Genomic DNA, 27,071 nt, shown 5'->3' with positions numbered 1-27,071 from the left:
TGGGGCGGTCCAGAAAGCGACAGTGACATATGGAGACAGTCCTGTTAGTAGGATTGAGGCTGTTCTGTGATAAATGACACAATCTGTCATAGAACATCTGTTATCTATCATCTTGGCTGCCTTTTAATACATCGGAAAAGCAGAAAAAAAGCTACAACAACTGCACAGTCAGAAGACAAATACAGAGATGACCTGTTGGCCTTAAACTGTAGAGAGCAGTGAATTGGCTTTGCGTTTTGGAGAGGCTTAGCTAATTTCTAATGAAAAAGACTTTCTGCACGGACCTTTTTCACCTTCTTTTCAGTTTTACAATCATAGTAATTAGAGGTGGCTTCCCACATGAAAATAGAGAGTAATTAGATGCGAGCCTTACACCAAGTACAGAAAAATTGCCTCTGTGGCTTGACATTTAGCATAGACCCCACACACTCAGAGCAGGGACATGAATCCTATTATGCTACATAATTTGACCTTCACAAAAATACATTCAAAGTCTTCAGTGGGATTTTAAACGATTCGGCAGCCACATGTCACATGCTTTCCCAAAAGAAATAAAGTAGTGGAGAAAAGACGCTGAGATGAAATATTGACTCTCTCTGTAAATTTTACACTCTCGCTTCCGAAAATGTGTCCCCTAAATCACTTCCACACTGATCTCCTCTAAAACATCACTTGCAAGTGGAACAGTTTGTAAGCCAAATAGCTGTTGGGTTTACCACAAGAACATCTTTCTGTTTATCACAAGATCCGGTTAAATCAAGGTTCAACTGAAGCTGAGAGAACAGAAATAGAAATCCTTATTAATAATAGCATTAAAATTTCTGCCCCTTTTTTGGTAAAATAAAGTCAAGGAACAATGAGAGATGATGTAAAAAACCACAATTCCTAATACTGTTCCCTGTATGGGATTCTGTTCATCTATAAAGAGCATCTTTCACTCTGGAGGATCGTGGCATCTCCATTCATCACACTAATTGCCTACTGATTTAAATAAGAATTGTGTAATACCCAATATACCCTGCAGTGGCGCTGTGGGACTTAAGCTTTTGCTTTAAGAGATTACATCTACATCCTGACGACTTTCTGTGTTCAGCCTAACATTGGAATACTATTGTAAAAAAAGGTTATTGGCGCACATTCTGTGTAATTCTCATTGAGTTTAAACTAGACAGTCTTTGGATATGCCACAATCACTATGTTGGTGTATCTTTACACTTCTCTTAGATTTTATATCAACCATTTGATGCATTTTATGACAAATCTGCCCTAAAGCTGTCCAAAGTTTGTACTCTATATATACTTAAATTGTAACTACCATTTTTAAAAACTTCTGACATGTCATAGCAACATGTCAGAAATGTGGATTGGTCAGGGTACGGCTGCTGAAAACCCTGCCGATTGCTGGACTGAAGGGACCTCTGCTGCAGGGAGGTGAAATCCGCAGACTGCTCGTATTAGCAGTGCACAGAATTCACCTGCCTGCAGCGTAGATGAAGGGGCAGAGCATGTGCGATCGTCAGGGTTCTCAGGAGCCAAACACCCACAGATCCGTACTCCTGACATGACGCTATGACATGAAGTTTCAAAAACGGTAACTATTCCTTATGTGTTTTGCATTATGTTTGCATGCATTATGCAAAACATCTAGATGTGTCTATCCTTAGCTTAGTTTAGTGTAAGGCTGCGTTCACACTACGTATATTTCAGTCAGTATATGTATATTTCAGTCAGTATATTTCAGTCAGCATTGCAACCAAAACCAGGAGTGGATTAAAAACACAGAAAGGATCTGTTCACACAATGTTGAAATTGAGTGGATGGCCACCATTTAATGGCAAATATTTGCTGTTATTTTAAAACAACGGCTGTTATATTGAAATAATGGCAGTTATTTACTGTTATATGGCGGCCTAAGGCTATGTTCACACTACGTATATGTCCGGCCGCATATTTTCGCGGCCGTATATATATACGTGTTAAACTCCGGCCGGGAATTCACGCAAGTTGCGGCCAGCTACGTACGGACCGCGAACTTACGCCCGTAGTCTACCTACGCTTCCCGAGCACCCTACGTAGCAATCTTACAGCGGTCTTTTACTTGGAAATGTTCGCCTAGCCCCGGACACCCCACAGAACCTTTTGGATCGGCAAAGAAAAGTGGAAAAATGAAGAAATTGCCACTACGTATGGGACCGCATGTTACGCTACGGGCGTAAGTTACGGCATTTTCGTCACGTACGATCCGGGTGTAAGTTCGTACGTAGTGTGAACTGTGCAGCCGTACATCGTATACTTTCTATTGTACGCAAACTACGTAAATCTCCGGGCGCTTATTCACGGAACCCGCTACGTCCGGAGACTTACGTAGTGTAAACATAGCCTAATACTGTAATGCAGATCTTACACAATATCTCATTACAACCCGTAAGCTGGGAAAGTGTGGTTGAACTGTCCTGCGCCAACATAATTTTTTTTAATTTATTATATGTAATAATAGGTCCTTCTTGAGATGGCCAATTACTCTTGAAATACTTTTATCACAATATCAGAAGACTTAAAATGCTTAATTTGCATAGTAAATATGCACTCATAAACAAATATAAACGTCTCAGGGCTGCTCAGCCACTCAGTAAAGGAGGTGGGATCCGAGCGGACTTCAAACGGATCCCGCCTCCTTCACTGAGTGGCTGAGCGGCCCTGAGAAGTAGCGTCTTGGGCGGCGTCAGACACCAGGAAGCGGCCGGGAACTGGGGACTGGAGCGCCCCGATGAGTGACCCACTGCTGGAATCGGGGAGGTGAGTGGACAACTTTTATTTCAGCCACCTCCTCCGCGGTCTCCCCCAAAAAGTGCCCCAACGCTGGATAACCCCTTTAAGGCCCTATACATGGGACTATTATTGGCCAAACTGGTTTATAGTGCACTGTGTAATAGGCCCAGGAATTGCTCCTTCTTCAGTTGATTACATTTCTTAGGCTGGTGTAACACGCTGCAATTTTCCAAAAAGCTGCCAACATAGTTTTTGAGTCAAAACCAGAAATGGATTCAAAGTAATAGGTAAAATAAAAGAAGGACTTATATCTCCTACCCGTGGGATGCACTCCTGGCTCTGGCTCAAAACTTTTCCCAAAAAAATTCCATGTTATGACTACAGCCTCAAGCAGGTTTAAAAACCAATCATTTTTGGCAGCGCATCTCTCTGTGTAATAGGGAATGTCCAGCCAACCTTAATATACAAAGAGAAACTGCTAGAGTGATCCAGCAATCATTTATGTGGCTCTCAGTACATGTAGTACGTTTCTCAAATGGGCACCAATCTATTTGATCTGCATAGGCCTGCTCTTGTTAGAATATCCTTTTGTGAGGAAAGCTAAAAATGCATGTTCTTGGTCAAGGCTGGTAATATATTGAATTTAGAGATTAGTTAGGAATGGACAACTCTGTAAGATATCAGTCTGAGTTCTGATAGGATATCAATCTCAATATTGTAACCCCATATGCTTTTTATTTGACTGCTTACAGAGTTTTTTTTTCTTTGCCTTACATTTGATAAAAAAATTAACACTTCTTTGAGAGAATTTCTTGTGTTTGGTAACCAATGAAGCCTTTATGGCAACCTATAATAATGAGCCATATGGCATTAATGTACTTTTGTAAAGTAATGAGCGAACATGTTCGTATGTTCGTATAAACATGTTGTTCGTGTTTGCCTATTACAAACTATTTGTTCGATGATCAGAATGGTTATAAGGATTAGTCATGAGCCAATAGTATTCGATCGAATAGTACGCTATTCGATTGCGTTTGGATATTCGAACGAAAACGCAATAAAAATTTGATTTGTCCTCCCATCCACCCAGGTGCTTTTTTTTCTAGCTAATAAACATGCAGGGGGGAGGGACAGGCACTAGGAATAGGCAGGACTTTAAAAAAAAAAACTTCTAACTGTGATTGGCTGGCTAAACTATGTGACCTCCTGCATATAAGAATAGTGATTTCAGATTTGTGTTACCATATATTTAGAAGCTGTTGTGAGACAGGCAGTGTGTTCAGACATCTACTGATAGTGTATACGGCTGTATACTGTGATTGCGGGATAATAGCTGTTATCTTGCTCCTACTGATTTGCGCAGTCTGCGTCCTGTAAAGGTGTTGACCAGCCCTTTAATCTTATTGTTGTAAAAACAATTATAAATCCGATATACGGCTGTATACTGTGAGTGTGGGATAATAGCTGTTATCTTGCTACTACTGATTTGTAGTTATCATTAATTTTCATTATTGCATATTTTACACTGCACCTGACCTGATACGTACGCAAGTGCATACCACTAGACCAAAATGTATGCTTCTACTTTACATACGTAATTTGTTTGTGAATCTTCGGCGTACACTTAGGGAAAATTGGGATCTTCGTTCATCACTAGGGTTAGACAAAGCCAGGGAAGCTTCCCCTGCTGTCTTACATGCATCCAGAGGTGTTGGCATCATTTCCTGAGGTGTCATTATGCACTTGGTGACCTCCTAGTGGTCGAATATTGATTTCCAGGTCCCAAGTATTTTTCTATCATAGACAATAATAGGATTCGATATTCGTTTGAATATACGAATATCGGGAGCTATTCTGAATCAAATTTTGAATAATCAAATATTTCACTTCGCTCATCTCTAATAACGATAATTTTTGAACATATACGAACTTGCGAATGTACGCAACTGCGTAATATACGCTTTGCATATGATAATCTGTACGCATATGCGCAGACCAAAACATACACTTCTTCTGTACAATTGTTTGTGAATGTTCGGCAAACATGGACCTATCACAATCACTTTTGTTTATGTTTGTGTTCTGGATCCAAACCGAACATCAGGATGTTCGCTCATCACTAATACTGTACAGGTTCCTGGTATGCAGCTCTTCTAGTAAAATATAATATAAAAATAAGTATTAAAACTATATATATATATATATATATATATATATATATATATATATATATATATACTGTATATATATATATATATATATATATATATATATACCTAAAATATGTATAGGGTTGATAAATGGGTGGCACATCACTTTTTAAAGTGTACAAAACTTTTTAAACTGTACAAAAGTATAGTCCTAATGTTTGGACCATTAGTAGAAAAAAATGTGTAACTGTAAGGAGATGGAAGGATGAGTTGATACATTACACTACTGTTAATGAGATTTGCCAAATTCAATAAATGATGCAGCTAAAACCTCTCCTCGAAATTTATGCTTCACTAAATGTACATAAATAAAGCAGTTTGAATGCTTTTCAATTATCAGTTACATTATGTGTCCTTGCAGTGAACTGTACATAAAATACCCATAGGGATACTCCAGTCTGAACGCTATGACCATTTTACTTGATAAGCCAATTATATTTATTATATTCAGCCTATTCCACGCACAAATTCAAGGTCCAGATTTTTTTTGTTTAGTCTTGTAAGAGGGAAAAAAACAAACAAAAAAAAAAACGTGAAGTTTCCCTAAAGTTTTTGAGATTTTGTGTTCACATTAACTGACTTAATGACTTGGGATGTCTTGGCTGTACTTAGAGCATTAGGGAGAGTCTCCGTAATCCATAAACTGCTTTAGGAAATGCATCACAATTAAGCTTCAGAGGAAGTTAAATTTTAGCATAACTAAATACCTCATCTGCAGTGGTAGAAATTCCCTTAGCCGCCACTGACCTAATTTATAATGGAAATTTCTCAGGAAAGCAGTTCTGCTTTCCAAATAACAGAAGAAAAGTAAATATAAAGCATCAATACCATGACCTCTTTTCACTAATCTGTGTTTCTACTAATCTGTGTTTCTATATGGTAGAAATTTAAATTTTGCAACTGGATTTTAGAACCTTATTATTTAGGTTTCGTTTTCTATGTATTATAAAATTGTGCATATTGTTTCTCCATAGCCAACACAATCATTTAAAGGGATTCTCTTGGACTTTTATATCAATAGCCCATTCGTTGGATAGGTCATCAATATAAGAATGGATAGGCTGTCAGATCAGATAGAATAAGCCATCCATATTATAGCGAGTCCAACTGAAGCAAGAAAGAGTTTGAATTTCAGGAACCGGTACTGAAAATTAGACCTCTGCCTGCTAAATCAGCAGAATGGCATGGAAGCAGAAGCTCACTGTTTTGATGATTGTTGAGCTTTCTTTGTTACTCATATAAATCACATAAACCCCTTTTAAAGGCATATTCCAGTATTACAAAATAGTTTTAAGTAAAATTATAACTCCAAGACATATACCTTACTTTATATTGTTATCACAAATTGTACAAGCTTTGGTATGCTTAACAGGAAGTTGTGTAGTCCTTTTATTTCCAATGTGATGTTGTCTCAGCAGCTCTATGGCTAATGTTAATGTTTCTATTTTAACTCAAGCTAATTTTAAGCATGGGGGTCGTGGCCTCCACATGTACAATTATTACAGGCCCAAATTACAGTAGAAATCTACAAAAGCTTTAGGTGCCTAGTGCACAGATGCCTCAGGTGGTATCAGGTGGTTAGCACAAAAATCTGCGACTCTTTGCAAATGTATGCTGGGCATGAACTTGACAAATCATGCTTTCAGTGAGAACAAAAGTGTGAATGAGCCTCTGACAATGTATCATTCATTGAAAAAAATGCAAATATGTAATATAAGGCCACATTCACACAACGTATCACATAACGGCTGGTGTCAGTGAAGTTTATCCCAGCCGGTACTGCAGTATCGGCCGGGATAAACTTCATTTCTATTGAATTGGGATGCTGGCTCATCTGTGTGCGCCCGCATCCAAATTCACCATTGTACACAATGGAGTGTATGGCCGGAGCCACAATCTCTATTGTGTGAACTGTCAGGGTTGTGCGGCCGCTATTCAATTAATACGTAGCATCTGCACAAAACCGACATGTCAGTTTTCGTTGCAGGTGCTAGGGATCCCGGACGGAGCGTAAATTATGTGTATACACCTCGACCGTGATTCCATAGACACATAGGCACAATGTAAATTTTCTATTAATCACACCCATTGTTGCAAACCGGCAACAACGGCCGTGATTAATTGAAAATTTACATTGTGTGAACGTCAGATATATATATATATATATATATATATATATATATATATATATATACACACATATCAGCTTTTCTCATAGGCTTCTCTGTAGAACTTACCTATGTAAAAAACATGCACAAAAAAAGTGCATGAGGGAGGTCTATACAGCAGTCTGTAGGCTGATAAAAGCTCATGTGTCTTCCAGTTGTCCCTTTCTAGATCACTGCTGTAGCTGATAATTCACCTAGTAACAATATACTAGGGCACTGCTTTTTATAATCTGAAGAACTTCCAAGGTTGCGCTCTTCTTGAAAACTTTTTTTCTGTCTTGAAATTCCAAATATTTTGTTAAGTATCTGTGTATATTATTACAGGACCTTTACTACTTAATTTTGATGACAATAGGCTATTTGTTTTGCTTTTTTCAAAATCATAGTTTGTTACTTTATATAGTTGTTCTCAAACTACTACGAAAGCTGTAGGAGTATGAAGAAGAAGAAGAGTACAGGACAGATGAAATGACCTTTTCTGTACAGTATGTGGCAAAATGATACCCAGCTGATCTCATTCTTATTTCAATTTACTGTTCTCTTAATCACTACCGCAACCCCATACTCAAAAGTTGCTTCCTACAGACTCACATATAAAAAGTAAGATGTCTTGTTGCGATTTCCTTTTACTTGCAATTACTGGCAATGCATACAAACCATATAAATTTTGTCAATGACCAGAACATTGTAACATTGTGCAGTGGCTATTTCCATTCATATGACAAATTATACTGCTTAAAAAGCCTAAATCCTATACAGGATGCAAATTATAGTATTGAAGAAATGTTAAAAGGTTTTTTCTTCCACGTCATTTTATTTTCATTTCATCTTTACATGTCTATTAGTCTGAGATGGATTGTCTAACATAATTTACACCATGGCTTGTCCTCTGGATCACAAAATAAAGGCCAAATTTTACAAAAGCAAGTGTTGGGAAAAAGCCACAGAAATGCTGAAAAATATCCAGTAATGAGTAAGCAGCATTACAGATGAAAAACTATTGTTTTAAAAGGGGTCCATGTAGCTTAACAAAATAAGGAGTACTCACCTACATGATGCCCTAGTCAGGTCTCTGCTACTCATAGCTTCCTGATGTCTCGGAAAGCAGGTAATGCATTCCCAACCAATAATTGGGTTAGAAGGTTACTGCTGGGCATTAACGCACTGGCAAAATGAGAGTGTCAGAGAATCGGGCAGGTGAGTATCCCCTCAGTTTTGTTTTTAAGACATCCTGGTCCCTGACCCTTTTAAAGCACTTTCAAATTATCACTAGTGATGAGCGAGCATGCTCGTCCGAGCTTGGTACTCAATCAAGTATTAGGGTACTCGATGGTACTCGTTACTCGGACGAGCATCTCGTGATGCTCGAGAAAATCTCATCATGCGTTTCCTGTAAGTTTGGGCGATATTTCTCAGCCAATAAACATGCAGTAAACTCTTTGATACATCCTGCGATCACGTGGGACCCATACATGTCGATAGCAGCGATTGGTTGCCCAGATCAGATGACCCTGCCATATAAAACGCGGAGCCGGCAGTACTCGCTTCAGACGCATGCTGTGAGAGATCAGGGACAGAGCTGCTGCTTCTCAGGGAGAGCGTCAGTGTAGGATTTAGCGTTCCAGTAGGCAGCGAATACTAGCAATACACACAAACTGCCCTTTTCAGGGCTTCAAATAGTTTTTTAATAGTATTACTACTGACTGCTGGCTGGGACTTGCAGTGCTGCTACCACGATTTTACCAGCATACTGTTGCATACAGACCCCTAAGAGGGGGGTATCACAGCGTGTACTTAGGTCCAGCCAGTGCCAGATTGTACCGTACAGCCCCCCCCCCCTAAACTAGTGGGTACTACACTGTATTGCTGGGAATTGTAGTACACCTTTACAAAACTTCACTGCTCATTAGAAGGGGGTATCACAGCATGTATCTAGGTACAGCCACTACCAGATTGTACCGTACAGCCCCCCCCCCTCCCTAAACTAGTGGGTACTACACTGTATTGCTGGGATTTGTAGTACACCTGCAAAAAACTTCACTGCTCATTGTAAGGGAGTATCACAGCATGTATCTAGGTACAGCCACTACCAGATTGTACCGTACAGCCCCCCCCCCCCCAACTTGTGGGTACTACACTGTATTGCTGGGATTTGTAGTAAACCTTTATAAAACTTCACTGCTCATTGGACGGAACTATCACAGCGTGTATCTAGGTACAGCCACTACCAGATTTTACCGTACAGCCCCCCCCCCCCTAAACTAGTGGGTACTACACTGTATTGCTGGGATTTGTAGTACACCTTTACAAAACTTCACTGCTCATTGGAAGGGGGTATCACAGCGTGTATCTAGGTCCAGCCACTACCAGATTGTACCATACAGCCCCCCTGCCCCTAAACTAGTGGGTACTACACTGTATTGCTGGGATTTGTAGTACACCTTTATAAAACTTCAATGCTCATTGGACGGGACTATCACATCGTGTATCTAGGTACAGCCACTACGAGAGAGTACCGTACAGCCCCCCGTAAACTAGTGGGTACTACACTGTATTGCTGGGTTTTGTAGTACACCTTTATAAAATTTCACTGCTCATTGTAAGGGGTATCACAGTAAGTATCTAGGTCCAACCACTACCAGATTGTACCGTACAGTCCCCCTAAACTAATGGGTACTACACTGTATTACTGGGATTTGTAGTACACCTTTATAAAACTTCACTGCTCATTGTAAGGGGCTATCACAGCCTGTATCTAGGTACAGCCACTACCAGATTGTACCGTACAGCCCCCCCTAAACTAGTGGGTACTACACTGTATTGCTGGGATTTGTAGTACACCTTTATAAAACTTCACTGCTCATTGGACGGGGGTATCTCAGCATGTATCTAGGTACAGCCACTACCAGATAGTACCGTACAGCCCCCCGTAAACTAGTGGGTACTACACTGTATTGCTGGAATTTGTAGTACACGTTTATAAAACTTCACTGCTCATTGGACGGGGGTATCACAGCGTGTATCTAGGTCCAGCCACTACCAGATTGTACCGTACAGCCCCCCAAAAAACTTGTGGGAGCACAAGTATTTTTCCTGATTTCTGTATTTCTTACGCAAGGCCTATCTAATTTCAATCACACCACAGCTGCTTTCACACAGTAAAGGGTGTGTCAGAGAGTCTGTCTAGGTCCAGCCACTACCAGATTGTATCTTTCAGCCCCCCCTGATCTAGTGGTTACTACTCTGTATTGCTGGGATTTGTAGTACACCTGCATAAAACTTCACTGCTCATTGTAAGGGGGTATCCCAGTGTGTGTCTAGGTCCAGCCACTACTGCTGTGCCTGCCCTTGCCTCCATGTTGGCTACTGCTTGGCCTTGACTGGCATCCATGTTGACTACTGCTGGGCCTTTACTGGCATCCATGTTGACTACTACTGGGCCTGCCCTTGCCTTCTTGTTGCTGGGCCTTAACTGGCATTCATGTTGACTAATGGTGTGCCTGCCCTTGCCTCCTTGTTGCTGGGCCTTAACTGGCATCCATGTTGACTACTGGGGTGCCTGCCCTTGCCTCCTTGTTGCTGGGCCTTAACTGGCATCCATGTTGACTACTGAGGTGCCTGCCCTTGCCTCCATGTTTGCTACTGCTGGGCCTTCACTGGCATCTGTGCCTGCCCTTACCTTCCTTGTCTTGTCCATTTCAAACCATATTATCTGCGGATGTCATCTTATCTTACGGGTGTCCTATGCCATTCTTTCACCAGTACCTTCTACCTTTTTTCAATGTTGTAGCCGTTTTTAAGGCAGGATTGACCACAGCAGTAATGGACATCCATGTTGACTACTGCTGTGCCTGCCCTTGCCTCCATGTTGGCTATTGCTGGGCCTTCACTGGCATCCCGGGTTCGTGTGTAATTAGCTGTGGGCTTGGTTGCGTGTGACAAGGGGCGGAACCTGGTGGCGGCTCTGCAACTCGGCAGCCTCACACATGTACCATGCCTGTCCCACGTCTTCAACCTAGTGTTGCTGCGGTTCCTTAAAACTTCCCCCAATGTGGCTGACTTGCTCAACAAGGTGCACCGCATCTGTGCGCATTTCCGCAAGTCAACCAGTTAAACTAACCCCAACTACAATCAAATTCAAAATCAAATTCAAACTCAAAGAGAAAATGGGAAATCACATGATGCAGGGAATGTTACTTCAACTGCTAGAGTCAAATTAATAGTCAAATTCAATTTACTTTCCTTGTCTTGTCCATTTCGAACCATATTATCTGTGGATGTCATCTTATCTTAGGGGTGTCCTCTCACCAGTACCTTCTACCTTTTTTCGATGTTGTAGCCGTTTTGAAGGCAGGATTGACCAGGCCTTTCACCAGTACTGTCTACCTTCCTTGTATGTCGTAGCCTTTTCGAAGGCTGGATTGACCAGGTCTTTTTAATAGACACTTGCCCTCTCTTAGAGACTCTTTAAAGGATTAAAAGTGTATTCATTCGTTCAAATCAAATTTCGGGGCCTCTTAAGAAGACTGTATTGTTATTCTTCGTCCATACCTCCAAAGATATGCCTCTCACGCACAACTGCATGTGGGTGTGAGGCTAAATCTAGTCATAATTGTATTGTCCATCTTGGTCTGGGTCTGTGGTGTCAGGCTAAGTTTTTGGGTGGTCCATATGCTACCGGTGTTTGAATGGTTCCATGTGTTCTCACCGCCATGCTGTGTCAGGCTAAATTTTGGGTTGGTTCAAATGCTAACTCTGCTTTAATGGAACTCTGTGTCCTCACCGCCATGCTGTGTCAGGCCTAATTTTTGGGATAAGCACGAAAGTACTCTCCAGCTCGCTTGATTACTTTTAAACCTTTATTGTATAATGTTTAAAAGGCCGACGCGTTTCGGGCTCTCTTGCCCTTATTCATGGCTCTCTGTCAGGAGGTCCCGAGACGACCCATGAATTAAGAAGTCGTCACCCAAAATATAAGGGGGGACTATTCCCTGTCCATGCCCTACAATGATAAAGGAGAAAGGTGAGCAGAGTGGCGTCAGTAGCCCCGCCACAAGTTCTTGTGGCGGGGCTACTGACGCCACTCTGCTCACCTTTCTCCTTTATCATTGTAGGGCATGGACAGGGAATAGTCCCCCCTTATATTTTGGGTGACGACTTCTTAATTCATGGGTCGTCTCGGGACCTCCTGACAGAGAGCCATGAATAAGGGCAAGAGAGCCCGAAACGCGTCGGCCTTTTAAACATTATACAATAAAGGTTTAAAAGTAATCAAGCGAGCTGGAGAGTACTTTCGTGCTTATACCTTGTTGGATGCCCTTGGGTCCGGGGGTTTTTTCTCGCGTGCTCGTGGAGAGGCATACAGCCATAATAAGAACACCACATTCCATCTAAAGGGACTTTTATGTTGTGAGTGCTGACCACTCTTTGTTTTTTGCATGCTAATTTTTGGGAGGTTCACTTGCTACCTCACTTTTAATGGTTCTCTGCATCCTCACTGCCTTGCTCTGACGTCACACTACGTCTGCGGAGGAGCGGGACTGGTTGCTGGGGGCCGGCCAATCACGCTCCAGGCAACCAGCCAGCTGTTTTATTTAATTATTGTTTTAACTCTTACTCTACTGGTGACATGCCTAATTTTTGTGAGGTTCCACGCCTGCCTCATCTAAAGGCCGGTAATGGCCACTTTATGTTTTTTTTTTTTTAACCTTCAGTTTAAATTTTAAAATCAAATCGACTTCAATTCAAGTGTTATTTTGCAGGGCTATCTGGTCATCTATTGTATCTCCAAGATACACGCCACTGTTCAAAGGAACAGACAATAATAATGGTGGATCCTAATTTAGCATCCTTGTGTCGTCCATTTCGTACCAGACAATCTGTGGATGTCAAGTTGCGGGTGTTCTCTGCCGTCCTTTCATTTTTTAGCTTGAGGCCTCTTAAGAAGACTGTATTGTTATTCTTCGACCCTACCTCTAAAGAGATGCCTCTCACGCACAACTGCATGAGGGTTTGAGGGTAAATCTAGCCATAATCCGGCTATTTTAGTTTTAGGCGCAGCAGCACTGCCTAGGATGTTTTAGCCATTTTGAAGGCAGGATTGACCAGGCCTTTCATCAGTAGCTTCTATCCTTCCTTGGATATTGTCATAGCCTTTTTGAAGGCAGGATTGACCAGGTTTTTTTTAATACACAGGCTACTGCATTTGTCGTCTCTTAGAGACTCTTTAAAAGATTGAATGTGTATTCGTTCAAATTCTGGGCCTCTTAAGAAGACTGTATTGTTCTCTGTGTCCTCACTGCTATGCTCTGACGTCACACTACGTCTGCGGAGGAGCGGGACTGGTTGCTGGGGGCCCGCCGATCGTGCCCTCGCCAACCAGCCAGCTGTTTTACTTTATTTATTTTTTTGTCTAGCCGTGGCCGGAGCCTCACCATCCCCCGGTCGAGAGGCATCAGGTGTACCCTTGATGGTGACTGACAGCTGGCCTAGCCAGTTAACTGTCAGCACCTAGGTTTGTGTCCACTAAAAATCCCAGCCCCTGGACTCACTCCAATTTTTGGCTTGGCTCACTTGCTTCCTCACTCATTTGTAATTGTTCTTTGTGTGCTCAATGCCATGCAGTGTCTGGCCTAATTTTTGGGAGGCTCAGTTGCTTCCTCACTCACTTTTAAGGGTTCTCTCTGTGCTCAATGCCATGCTGTGTCTGGCCTAATTTTTGAAAGGCTCACTTACTTCCTCACTCACTTTTAAGGGTTCTCTGTGTGCTCATTGCCATGCTGTGTCTGGCCTAATTTTTGGGAGGCTCACTTGCTTTCTCACTCACTTTTAATGGTTCTCTCTGTGCTCAATGCCATGCTGTGTCTGGTAAAATTTTTGGAAGGCTCACTTGCTTCCTCACTCACTTTTAATGGTTCTCTCTGTGCTCAATGCCATGTTGTGTCTGGTAACATTTTTGGAAGGCTCACTTGTTTCCTCACTCACTTTTAATGGTTTTCTGTGTGCTCAATGCCATGCTGTGTCTGGACTAATTTTTGGGAGGCTCACTTGCTTCCTCACTCACTTTTAATGGTTCTCTCTGTACTCAATGCCATGCTGTGTCTGGCCTAATTTTTGGGATGCTCACTTGCTTCCTCACTCACTTTTAATGGTTCTCTGTGTGCTCAATGCCATGCTGTGTCTGGTATAATTTTTGGAAGGCTCACTGGCTACCGCGTCTGCCTTGTTCACTCTGTCCTTACCGCCATGCTGTGTCAGGCTAAATTTTGGGGTGTTTCATCATATGCTACCTCTGTTTTAATGGTTCCCTGTGTTCTCACTCCCATGCTGTGTCAGGCTGAGTTTTTGGGTGGTCCATATGCCTACCTCTGTTTTAACCAGGCTGTTGCATAGAATTAGGCATAATGGTGCCATTAGGCAGCCTCAGAGGCATGCATACATGCTTCCCCTGCTGTTTCCTGTCCATTTCCATTGTGTTTCCATCAATTTCTGAGGTTGACAGGTTTTCACACGACCTTTCCTCTACCAAACTTGAGTCTCCTGCAAAAATGCTCGAGTCTCCCATTGACTTCAATGGGGTTCATTACTTGAAACGAGCACTGGAGTATCGGGAAATACTCGTCTTGAGTAAAGAGCACCCGAGCATTTTAGTACTCGCTCATCACTAATTATCACCCATTTTATGGATTTAAATCTTATGTCAGTGGCAGCCCGCAGAGATATCACTAGTTTCTTCTGCTAAAGAAAACAATGACCCATCAAATGAAATATTTTAATTGTTTTCAAAGAAAGTGGTATTGCATATGCCCCTGCCTTCATTGAAATACCTTCACTGGTCCGGATTTTTCAATCTTGATTTTGCCTACAGCAACCAATCACAGGTTTCATATCTTAAACAAATTTGGTACTTGGAAGGAGCAAATCATTTTTTTTTTTTATATATTAATTAAAACCAGATATTGAAACATATTCTCTTCTTATCTCTTTTTATTGTCTGATTGTTTATTTCTTTTTTTTTTTTTGTCTACCTTTTGTATGTGATTAGGGGTAACAGGCATCTTGCCTAAGCTGCTTTTAACAGCATTTAATGATGCTTTACAGCTGTCACTTGGAAAAAAAATGCAATCGTGTGATTCTAGGCATGCTCTGTGGCCTGTGCAGTTCTCTGTGTGGGGAGGAGGTATAAAAGAGCTGTTGTCACTGGTGAAATCCTGTGTTATTTACACATAAAATAGGTGTTTTGTTCATTGTAACCTTGCCAATGCCAAAACATGACCTCTACAGAACAGGAAACAGGAAGCATCAGCTTATTATTAAGCTTAGCAGAAAGGCTAGAAACTGGAAGATCTGAAATTTAAGAAAAAATTTGTTAAAAAATTTAGCACGAAAACTTAGAATATCCCTTCATTTCCAAGTAAGCCAAAGTAAAAATGTTATTTTCCATTGTAACTAAAATGTGCTCTGTATAGTAATTTTCTGCACTATGCAAAATGTATGCGGTACATTGTTTCATTTCAGTATTGTATATTCCAAGGGTTGCCTGAAAAACTTGAGGCAAGAGAACATTTTGCAGCTTAAAAATTCAAAATGGTTCATAGTATATTGCTGCTCATTCATAATGTCATAAGAAGATTGGAATATTTTCTATCTATTTTTTTTTTATTTAAACATAAATATCCATCGATATTCATCTTATTTTGCTGTGACTGTTGTTACAATGCACAGTGAGCGGTGATGTTCTATAAACATTGAGCTCTCTGCATCCCTTTACATTTTATGACTTACAGTGCCCAAGGCACCATTATCACATCAGCCATCAATCACAAGTTATGATGGGTCCTGTCTCGACATTTAACTGGAATGGACAGGATATTTTAAAATAAGTTTATCCTCCCAGCTGTGGCCTTAAATTTTCTTTATAACTGTTTACTTTATGCCTCTCTGCGTCTTCTGTTATTTATCCTCCCATGGTGTGTCTTGTGGATGGCAGCAAGATGGGCTATTTATGTGAAATATTTCTGTAGTTTGTAGTGGTTGAAAATTTCATCAATATATGTAGACATTAATATGTGTGTAAACCCCTGTAAATGATATCTCTACAAATTATGACTATTGATGTAAAAAGTGTAGATATTCCGTTTTGGAAAGCCAATAGCATTCGTTGCTAGAGACATAGATGATCCAAATGAGAGAACTATGGGCATCTTGTACTAAAGAGACATACAGTGGACATTCTGTACTGCAGACCTATGGCATTTTGTCTGCCAAAGTATGGTGCTCTGTATGGTGTCATATTACATGGTTATTCTTGTAGAGTGTCTTTCTGTAACATGGTGTTAGGACTGAAGATTAATGTAAAACAAACAAATATAGGCAAACATTCTTAATAGTTACTTTTACAGTAGGTGGCACTTTTTCCTAACTGGTATTCAGTGTTCACATGTGCTTTTATGGTCCAGTTGGCAGTAATGTATGTAGAACATATAAGTACAGTGTCCCAGAACCCATGTGCCACTGCTGTGTATACATGTACAGTATGTAGGTCGGTACTGTATATTACAGACTCCTTGTACCTTCTGTTTAAAAATGCGCCTGGTGCCTTGGTTAGGGTAAAAAAATATATTTCATCCTAACCAAGGCACCGGGCACATTTTAAAAGAAGCCGACGACAGGGAAGGACCTACTCTTATCAAACGGATAGTACCAGTGGTTTAGGGGAGTGGGTTGGTAAATGCAGTGTTGCTTTAAGGTCCAGATTAGTTTGGTTTCAGAGAAGATCAGTTAAAAGCAGAAGGTGTCCTTTCCAGGACCTGGCCCTGCAGCAAGTACCTAAAGTAACTGAAGCAGTTCTCATTTCTGCAAGTTCCTAAAAAAAATGGGCTATGGCCTGCTAAAGCCACCAAGGTAGACTACCACAGATGAGGGAATTCCCCCTTGTCTCATTGATTATTACACTCAAGTTTCCTTCCAAAGACTTAGATACCTTAAGCATCATCTATTACCAGTCTAAATGCTAACACAGCATCCTTCACTTGGGGGCTAGGTTCACACTATGTAACTGTGCGGCTGTATTTTTTATGCGGCTGTAAATGTGCGGATGAAACTCCGGCCGTGGGAAAAAATAGACATGCGGCTCAAAACATACGGTCATTTACTTTGAAATCTGGTTCAACTAAAAATAACAAATAAAATCTTAAGAAAGTGATGCAAACACCTCTGGATGCATCTGGGAAAGCAGGGGACACAGTTTACATGAATTGCTATTACCGGGGTTTGCGATCCTCTGCAGTATGCCGATGTCTCTCATGGTTAATCTATTAAAATAATAAAACACATTTTCGTTGTAATAAAGTGCCTTTCGTTGTTCAATAATTAAATTTAAACTAATCCATCATTTTGCAATTAAATATACTGTTAAAATAAATAGATATATAAATAAATGTATATTTATATATATATTTATTTTTTGACAGTATATTTAATTGCACAATGATGGATTCGTTAGAATTAAATTATTGACCAACAAAACTGAATTTATTTCAACGAAATTGTGTTTTATTATTAAATATTAAATAGTACAGGAAGCTCCATAAGCCGTTAATTCATATGCCGGCAATAGAGATTTCTGTACTAATCATCACTTTACTTTAATGAAAACATCAAATGTTTCTTCTAATTATGTTATCACAATAGCATTATTGGAAGAAACATTTAGAATTATATGTGCGCTCAGCTGATTGGCTGATCGGCTCAGCGCACATATAATGAGCCGGTCCGCAGCACAGTGACTTCATTGTGCTGCGGACCATCGAAGAGGACACATCGGGGTGAGTATAGAGCTCTCCCCACCCCCTCCCCAGCACTGCACCCCACCCAGCAAGGAAGGGGGGGTCAGTTAACCCCTTCCTTGCTGGGATGGGTGCAGTCTGACATCAGTCTGGCCCCCACGGGGTTAAGGGGGATGCAATACATCCTCCCTTAACCCCTTGGGGGCCAGACTGTAAGCAGCGATCTGTAAAGATGCTGCATACTGTAAGGAGCACAACACCGCTCACAATGATGGGTGTTGTGCTCCTGTTTGTGTGTTTTTTGTGTGTTTCTCCCTTTTTGTTTTTCAGATAGCGGTATCCTGTGGATTACGTCGGATTCCGTGGACTACGTCGATGACCAGCGTTTTTTTAATGTTTTTTTTTTAATAAAATGGTCAATGAGGGGTGTGGGGGTGTTTTTATTTGAATAAAAAAATTTTTAACTTGTGTCTTGTCTTTATTTCTTTACTTTATAGACTTAGTAGTGGAAGCTGTCTAATAGACAGAATCCATTACTAAGTTGGGGCCTAGTGTTAGCCGGTATAAAATGGCTAACACTAACCCCCCATTATTACCCCAGTACCCAACGCCACCAGGGGTACTGGGAAGAGCTGGGTGCCAGTGGTCCTGGAGCGTCAAAATTGGCACTCCTGGACCGGGCGGCAGCAGGCTGGTAAGATTTAGGCTGGGGAGGGCCTAAACCAATGGCTCTTCCCACCCTGGTGTTACCAGGCTGCTGTCGTTTGGTTTTTAACCCGGCTGGTTATAAAAATAGGGGGGACCCTATGCGGTTTTTTTTAAATAAATAAATAATAAAAAAAATTGCATAGGGTCCCCCCTATTTTTATAACCAGCCGGGTTAAAAACCAAACAACAGCAGCCTGGTAACACCAGGGTGGGAAGAGCCATTGGTTTAGGCCCTCCCCAGCCTAAATCTTACCAGCCTGCTGCCGCCCGATCCAGGAGCGCCAATTTTGACGCTCCGGGACCACTGGCACCCGGCTCTTCCCAGTACCCCTGGTGGCATTGGGTACTGGGGTAATAATAGGGGGTTAGTGTTAGCCATTTTATACCGGCTAACACTAGGCCCCAACTTAGTAATGGATTCTGTCTATTAGACAGCTTCCACTACTAAGTCTATAAAGTAAAGAAATAAAGACAAGACACAAGTTAAAAATTTTTTTTATTCAAATAAAAACACCCCCACACCCCTCATTGACCATTTTATTAAAAAAAAAACATTAAAAAAACGCTGGTCATCGACGTAGTCCACGGAATCCGACGTAATCCACAGGATACCGCTATCTGAAAAACAAAAAGGGAGAAACACACAAAAAACACACAAACAGGAGCACAACACCCATCATTGTGAGCGGTGTTGTGCTCCTTACAGTATGCAGCATCTTTACAGATCGCTGCTTACAGTCTGGCCCCCAAGGGGTTAAGGGAGGATGCATTGCATCCCCCTTAACCCCTTTTGGGCCAGACTGATGTCAGACTGCACCCATCCCAGCAAGGAAGGGGTTAACTGACCCCCCCTTCCTTGCTGGGAGGGGTGCAGTGCTGGGGAGGGGGTGGGGAGAGCTCTATACTCACCCTGATGTGTCCTCTTCGCTGGTCCGCAGCACAATGAAGTCACTGTGCTGCGGACCGGCTCATTATATGTGCTCTGAGCCGATCAGCCAATCAGCTGAGCGCACATATAATTCTAAATGTTTCTTCTAATAATGCTATTGTGATAACATAATTAGAAGAAACATTTGATGTTTTAATTACAGTAAAGTGATGATTAGTACAGAAAGCTCTATTGCCTGCATATGAATTAACGGCTTATGGAGCTTCCTGTACTAATTAATATTTAATTAATAAAACACAATTTTGTTGAAATAAATTCAGTTTCGTTGGTCAATAATTTAATTCTAACGAATCCATCATTGTGCAATTAAATATACTGTCAAAAAATAAATATATATATAAATATACATTTATTTATATATCTATTTATTTTAACAGTATATTTAATTGCAAATTGATGGATTCGTTAGAATAAAATTATTGACCAACGAAAGGGACTTTATTACAAAGAGGATGTGTTTTATTAATTTAATATATTAACTATTAGAGGCATCGGCATTCGGCATCATTGCCGGCTATTTTTGAAGTACTCCTTACGGACCGCCTGTCAATCCTCGGCCGCATGTCCAGCCGCAAACAATGGTCTTGTTCATTTTTTACGGGTCCGTTTACGATCGGGCCGTAGATTCATACATAGTGTGCACTGTGCAGCCGTATATCCTATACTTTCCAGCGTACGCATGAACCACCAAAAATACCGCCGCACAATTACAGCCGCAAATACAGCCGCACAGTTACATAGTCTGAACCTGGCCTTAAAGTGTAACTGTCATGTTTTTTCTTTTTTTGCATAAGTCAATAGTACAAGCGTGTATAGGTTCTGAGTAGGGATGGTCCGAACCTCCGGATCCAGCGGGAGTAACGCCTGGAAAACTGGGATTCAGCCATAGGCTGTATCCCAGTTTTCCAGGCGGTCCTCCCGGCTGGATCCGCCCTCTCCATGGAGCGGGCAGACAGCGGGAATCATTACCGAGGTTCGGACTATCCCTAATTCTGAGGTCCATGTGGTTGATTTTAGGGGCGTTGCTATTGCATTGTTTAATGATTTTTTCAGTTCAGTGATGCCCACAGTACGTATTGTTTAACAAACAAAAATCTAATTTGCAAGTAAAATGAGGCTTTGACACAAACATTCAATAAAATGTAATGTATTTAGAACTGAAAACATGTATATATAACTTTATGTTGGAATAAAAGATGTGACTGTAGTGGCAAAATATAATTATTCTAATTTTATGCTACACAAGAATAAACATTAGTGTCCTCGCTATCCCGACAGTTTTTATAAATATCCTGTTTTTGATGCAATCATTTTTTCCCACAGATAATATGTACAGTACATTAGCATATCCAAGCCATGGTGCACTGGGTGTTGTAACCTATAGTAAATGTTTTGTTAAGTAGAGTGGAAATAATATATGGGAAAACTATATTAAATAATTATACTCATAAAACAAAAACAATAGAAAGTGTACCCATGTTTTGTTCACTTTTCTAGCTGTGTTTGTGCTTCATGTAAAGAAATTGATATCACTTTCTGGGTTTTTGTTACTTCATAGCCCTTTCATTTAATTAAAATAACATTGCCGATTTCAGCGTAAAGAAGAAGACGTTGGCAAGTAAAAAAAAGGATAGTTTCATTAAGTTGTATCAGACTAAACCATTTTCAGCCTTTTTGCTTCATATTTAATATCAGCAATAGATCTCTTTTCTTCACCCTTGGCTGCAGTTCACAATGGCTTAGCACGATAACAGAAAGAGTAAATAAAGAAAGTAGTCACCACCATTTTATTGTTTTCTAGACAAGAGCTGTTAAAAGGCTTTTCCATCCTTGTAAAACATATTGTAAAATAATATATAAAAGTATTATCTTTCAAATCCATACTTTGGTGCTGGCAGCCTCCATGTCTGTCTTTTGGTCATTGGTGACACGATTGCCTAGTGCTAAAACCATTCTTGGTCAGAGCATCTAATCTGTCTAAATACATATATTCTTTTAGTAAGAAAATAAAAAAGAAAAAGCTGCAGTTAGAACTATTTTAGCCATCTCTAATTTGGGATCCTGATTCCATCTACAGTAGTTCAACCTGCTTCCCTAGCATGTTGATCCAGAGGAAGGCAAAAATCCCATGGGACGGAAGCCAATTTTTCTCATTGGAGGAAGAAAATTTCTTCCTAACTTCAATATGGAAAACAGAAGAAATCTCTGTATCAACAACTTATCTTGATTACTCTACTTAATTAATTCATTGATACGCCCACCCCTGATAGCAGATTTTTTTCAACTAACATGTTCAGTATGTGGTTTAATGAAAAAGTAACTATAAACCATTTGATTTCTGTAGTCCAAATGCTTATAACAAGTGAAAATGCAGGAGGTTAAAAATATGAATATTGGTAACGTTGGTAAAGCCTTGGTATTTAAATATATAGGATGGTAGAGATTAACCAACTTACAGTACGCTTTAGTTTGTGTGAACCTGATTGCATGGCCATTGAATCCCACTTGCTGAAGAATATGGATGAAGCCCTAGGGCTGCCTGGAAATCATGGATACAGCCACTATGGTTGTATTCATCTTTTCCAGACAGCTCCAGGGCTTCATCCAGCTTCTCTAGGAAGCGGGATGAGTAGAGTAGAAGGGTAAATACAAGTAAAAACCAATGGTATACTTTGCCCCAATCCTCAAAGCCACCACACTGATGTTCCCAGCCCAATCCTTTTGGCTCTTTCATGGTTGTGAATGATGTGCCATCCACTGCTCAGCCAATCACTGGCACAGTGATCAGTCTGGAGTTCCTTCAAAGGGGAGGTGGTTAGTTTGTAATCACAAACCAGGAAGCAGCCCATAGGACTGGGCACTGGCAGCATCAACATGATAATTGTTGTTTTAGTACATGTTCTTCTTTATTTACACCCCACCCCGGTCACATAGACGCTAAAAAAATATATATATGTTAAGATCGCAGGGCAGGTGAATAAGTACTTCCTTGGTTGTCTAAGGACATTGTTGGTAAATGAGGTTTTCTTTGCTCTTGTGTTCATATTCCAAGTCTCAGCATGGTACAGATCTAGAAAATGGATAAATGTAACGCTAGACCAGGTTGGGTTTATGCTCTTTATCCCAGGTGACCCAGACTCATATGGCTCAGATGAGTAGAGTAGAAGGGTAAATACAAGTAAGAACCAATGGTATACTTTGCCCCAATCCTCAAAGCCACCACACTGATGTTCCCAGCCCAATTCTTTTGGCTCTTTCATGGTTGTGAATGATGTGCCATCCACTGCTCAGCCAATCACTGGCACAGTGATCAGTCTGGAGTTCCTTCAAAGGGGAGGTGGTTAGTTTGTAATCACAAACCAGGAAGCAGCCCATAGGACTGGGCACTGGCAGCATCAACATGATAATTGTTGTTTTAGTACATGTTCTTCTTTATTTACACCCCACCCCGGTCACATAGACGCTAAAAAAATATATATATGTTAAGATCGCAGGGCAGGTGAATAAGTACTTCCTTGGTTGTCTAAGGACATTGTTGGTAAATGAGGTTTTCTTTGCTCTTGTGTTCATATTCCAAGTCTCAGCATGGTACAGATCTAGAAAATGGATAAATGTAACGCTAGACCAGGTTGGGTTTATGCTCTTTATCCCAGGTGACCCAGACTCATATGGCTCAGCAGCATTCTGCCTAAATGATCACTGGGTCACCTGCAGCTGCTAACTGTCCACTGCCCAGGCATTTCAGCTCATCCACCCTCTTACAAAAACAAATCAAATCAAATATAGATTAAAAATGTCATGTCAAGTCTTTTTCATATACCTGTAAATGATACCAGAAAATCTTGTACATAAAGCAACTATATTTTGGTCAGAACTTTTTCACAGTGAAGCAGAATTATTAGTGTGCATTTTCCTCAACTTTGGGTTAAGTTGTGCCAAATTTGGTATGTTCTATTATGTATTTTAGACACTCTTTAAGGCTCACCGGGCATTGATGGTTTGGCTTAAAGGGAAAGGGTGTGGTTTACGGAAAGTTTGATGGGGCAATTGGCATCTGCTTCCTCTGGATTAACACCATAGGGATTCTGTAGGTTGAGCTTGATAGACTCAAAAAGCTAGGGAAGTGTCTGCAAATCTATGCTATTTTGAAATTTGGCACATTGTTAGACTGTCTTATTTCACTGTCAAATTATTAGGCGCGTTGATAAATCTGTTGTTATATTGTCACAATCATTAAATGTATAATCCCAGTACTGGACCAGAAAAAAAAAATCCTTTTTTTTTTTTTTTTTTTTTTAGCCACCGGTGTTCCCTAAATGGTGAAGATTTAAACAGACAATGGTTATCTCCTAAATGCAATCTCCAACCAACTATTTATCATGTGAAGGGTCTGTTGTACTACCTGAACAGCATTGGTAGAACACCACTGGTGAGTCAGTTACAAGAGCAATAATGTCATTACATAATTCTGTGCTTGAATAAACATTGGGAAGTACAACCAGTACAGGTGAGAATAAATAAATAAAACACATGTGTGTGGTCATAGGACTTTTTGCAGGAAGTGTTTACACCAACATCACACATAGTATTATGGTCAGTAGGTGGTGAGTATTTTAGACAGTATTTTTAGCTAAAACCACAATTGGTCCCAAAACACAAAAAAAGGAGGATATCTTTCAATTATATTTTTTTCTATAGTGTTCAATGTCAATTCCACTCTCTTTTTAGCTAACAATACTGACCAGAATATTGACCGAATAATGACCAAAGTATTTTGTGGGGATGCTTTCTGAGGCTCAAAAAAACATCCGATTTACAGGCAAAAAAACATCTGAAAATTGCATTTCAACTACATTTCGGCAGTTTTTTTTTTCTTTCAGACTTTTATTTAAATGTTTTCAAATATTATTTGAACAAGTCTTCAGTCTTTTTGGGTAACACCTATGGTGCTTTGAAAATGTGACTTTTATTGGACATGTATGTTCCTAAATACATGCTGAAATAAATTCTAGTTTATCTATTGATTGCATTTATTTGGAAAAATTTACTTTTTGTGGCTTTTTGAGATGTACAAAGCAAAAACAAACAAACAAACAAACAATAAAAAAAACAAAAAAGAACAGCCACCTAATGGGGTCATATGCTGACCCTAGCTATTGCTATTGCTATAGCTATCCTACTAGCCATAAACAGTTCAGTTATTGTAAACAGTGGGATGAGGCAGTGACTCCAAAATCATTGATACTCACTCACTCACTACTCCTTTTCAGAAAGGCCATCTTGCTTCAGTTGCAGAGTATAAGGCCTTTAGGATTCTTCAAGTAAGTCAGTATATTCAAAAGTCCCAGTTCAGGCTTTACTCATCTTTCATATATATTCTTGGGCTCTTCTATCCCTATGTTCTGATCCCTTTCTCTCACCCACAGTGTAGCAGCCACCCTAAAAGGGCAACCCTGCATTGTTCTCCACTATCATTTCCCTAAACTCTGTCCCTATGCACAATCCAAATGTGTTTCATCCCATAATACTTAGTAGTTTCCCAAATAATCAACTGATAAGTCCCAAGAAAGTTTTGTGCCAATAGATACATATGGTAGCATTAGGGTCAGGTCAGATATACAATCAGCAATGCTGTATGCATTTATGGCCATCACTTCCTGGCTTATAAGAAATAAAGTGGCACTTGCTTTAGAAGAAGAAACACTATAAGGGCAGAGTAGACAGACCATATAGTGTTATTTTGCCATCAATTTTTATGTTTCTATCTCTAGAGTAACTATGAAAGCTCAGGTGTTTCTTTTTCGCAGAAGCAGGGTATTTATGTGACTTCTGGACCCAGTATAGGCAAAGGCAATATCTATTTCACCAATGTATACACAGTAGTCATATAGGCTTTGTGTATAGAGCCATATCATATTACCATGCTTGCCTTTTCACTAGGATATATTCACATTTCATATTTTTCCCCTAAGGAAAAAAGAAATTGCTGCAAAATACACTGCACAAATTCCATTACCATTTTAAACTTAAGTCGGAAATCACTTAGAGCTACAGAAACATCACAGCAAAGTGTCATTTGATTATTTATTTTGCATTTTTAATAAGGTGGTTGTGCCAAAAGCATTACCATTCTGATTGCCTGCATTTTAAGGGATTGTTTTGCCCTTTCCTCCCGTGCTTGTCATGCTGTGCCGCATGGCATGCTGTAACAAATTTGTTGAATTAGATTTAATATAGTTTCAGCAAACACATGGAACCTATGTGTGAGCTGAGAGCAATTGCAAACCCCAGTGGGTAGTAAGTGGCAAGAAAATATTCAAGTGATATCAGCCCAGCGCTAACTCTTCGCTGGGCATTTCTGTTCCTAGGAACCTGTGGAGCCTGGCATGAATCCATGGTAAATTGTCAATATTTGTAAGTTAGTATGAAAAATATTGATCCCTGTTCTTTCCTGACTTGGGTCCGCCATTGTATGACAAGACGACATAACATTGTTTTCTTCCATCTCTTAAATGAATTGATTTTAGCTCACCAGGAGTACCAAGGGCATTTTGTATCCTCTGAAGGGAAGAATATATCTTCTATAGCAACGGTAGTGGTTATGGTATGATTTTTTTGTAATAATTCAGTAAAACAATCAATTATCAACAATAGCTATAAAAGCTATAGCTCCCTTCTACTAGAATGTTAAATTTAATATATTATTGACAAACAACACCTTACAGCCATAAGTTAGGTTCACACACCGCCTTTTTTTGGCAGTTTAACAGACGACTTTTTGGACTTCCATCATTTTGAGGCCAAATAATGTCCATTATTTAAAAATGACGGACGTGATTTTAAAATAATGGCCGTTATTTGACCTCAAGATGACAGATGTCTCAAAGACAGCCCTCTCAAAGAGCAAAAGAGACGGTGTGTGAACCTAGCCATATGCTGTATTCCATGACTCCTAGCCATATGCTGTATCCATGACTCCTGGCCATATGCTGTATTCCATGACTCCTAGCCATATGCTGTATTCCAGGACTTCTAGCCATATGCTGTAGCCATGACTCCTAGCCATATGCTGTATCCATGACTCCTGGCTGCATCCAAATTTTTCAGCCACCGATAATCAAATGTCAAGCTTTAGAGTTTGGATGAACCCGAGCGTACTCAAGTTTCGCTCATTTTGTCATTGTCATTGTGACCTTTGAATTTCTTTTTTTTTAAAACTTTTAAGAAAATCATGAACTGTTTGGTAGTCAGGCGTGCTTTATTGTAAACATCGTATGCAAACATTCTGCACCAGAACACAGACTGATCGGACTTCAGCTTTCTCTTGTGAATTATTACTTTTAATTTGTTAACGTTAGATTTTTCTTTTCAGAGGAAATTTATCATAAGAAAAAAAAAACTGTAATGTTGGACCAAGGAGCATATATTAGGAGGAAAAGCTCTCATTGAAATATGCCTAGTAAAAATAATAGCTGCTCAC

General features: G+C 40.2%; 1 protein-coding gene across 7 annotated transcripts in view; it reads left to right on the top strand.

Annotated features, from left to right (window-relative positions):
• The window catches only part of AGBL1 (AGBL carboxypeptidase 1), a 449,865-nt gene that overhangs the window by 216,232 nt on the left and 206,562 nt on the right, over window positions 1–27,071 (top strand). For all 7 annotated transcript variants that reach the window (XM_069956680.1, XM_069956679.1, XM_069956678.1 and 4 more), the window contains one exon: window positions 23,891–24,020. In XM_069956680.1, the coding sequence (XP_069812781.1) occupies window positions 23,891–24,020 (130 nt within the window). The remainder of the gene's footprint in view (window positions 1–23,890; window positions 24,021–27,071) is intronic.

Source organism: Dendropsophus ebraccatus, chromosome 1 (genome assembly GCF_027789765.1).
Source record: "Dendropsophus ebraccatus isolate aDenEbr1 chromosome 1, aDenEbr1.pat, whole genome shotgun sequence".
In the NCBI taxonomy this organism is placed as follows: Eukaryota; Metazoa; Chordata; class Amphibia; order Anura; family Hylidae; genus Dendropsophus; species Dendropsophus ebraccatus.
Note: the sequence above shows the minus strand (reverse complement) of the source record. Positions and strands in the feature narration are given on the sequence as shown.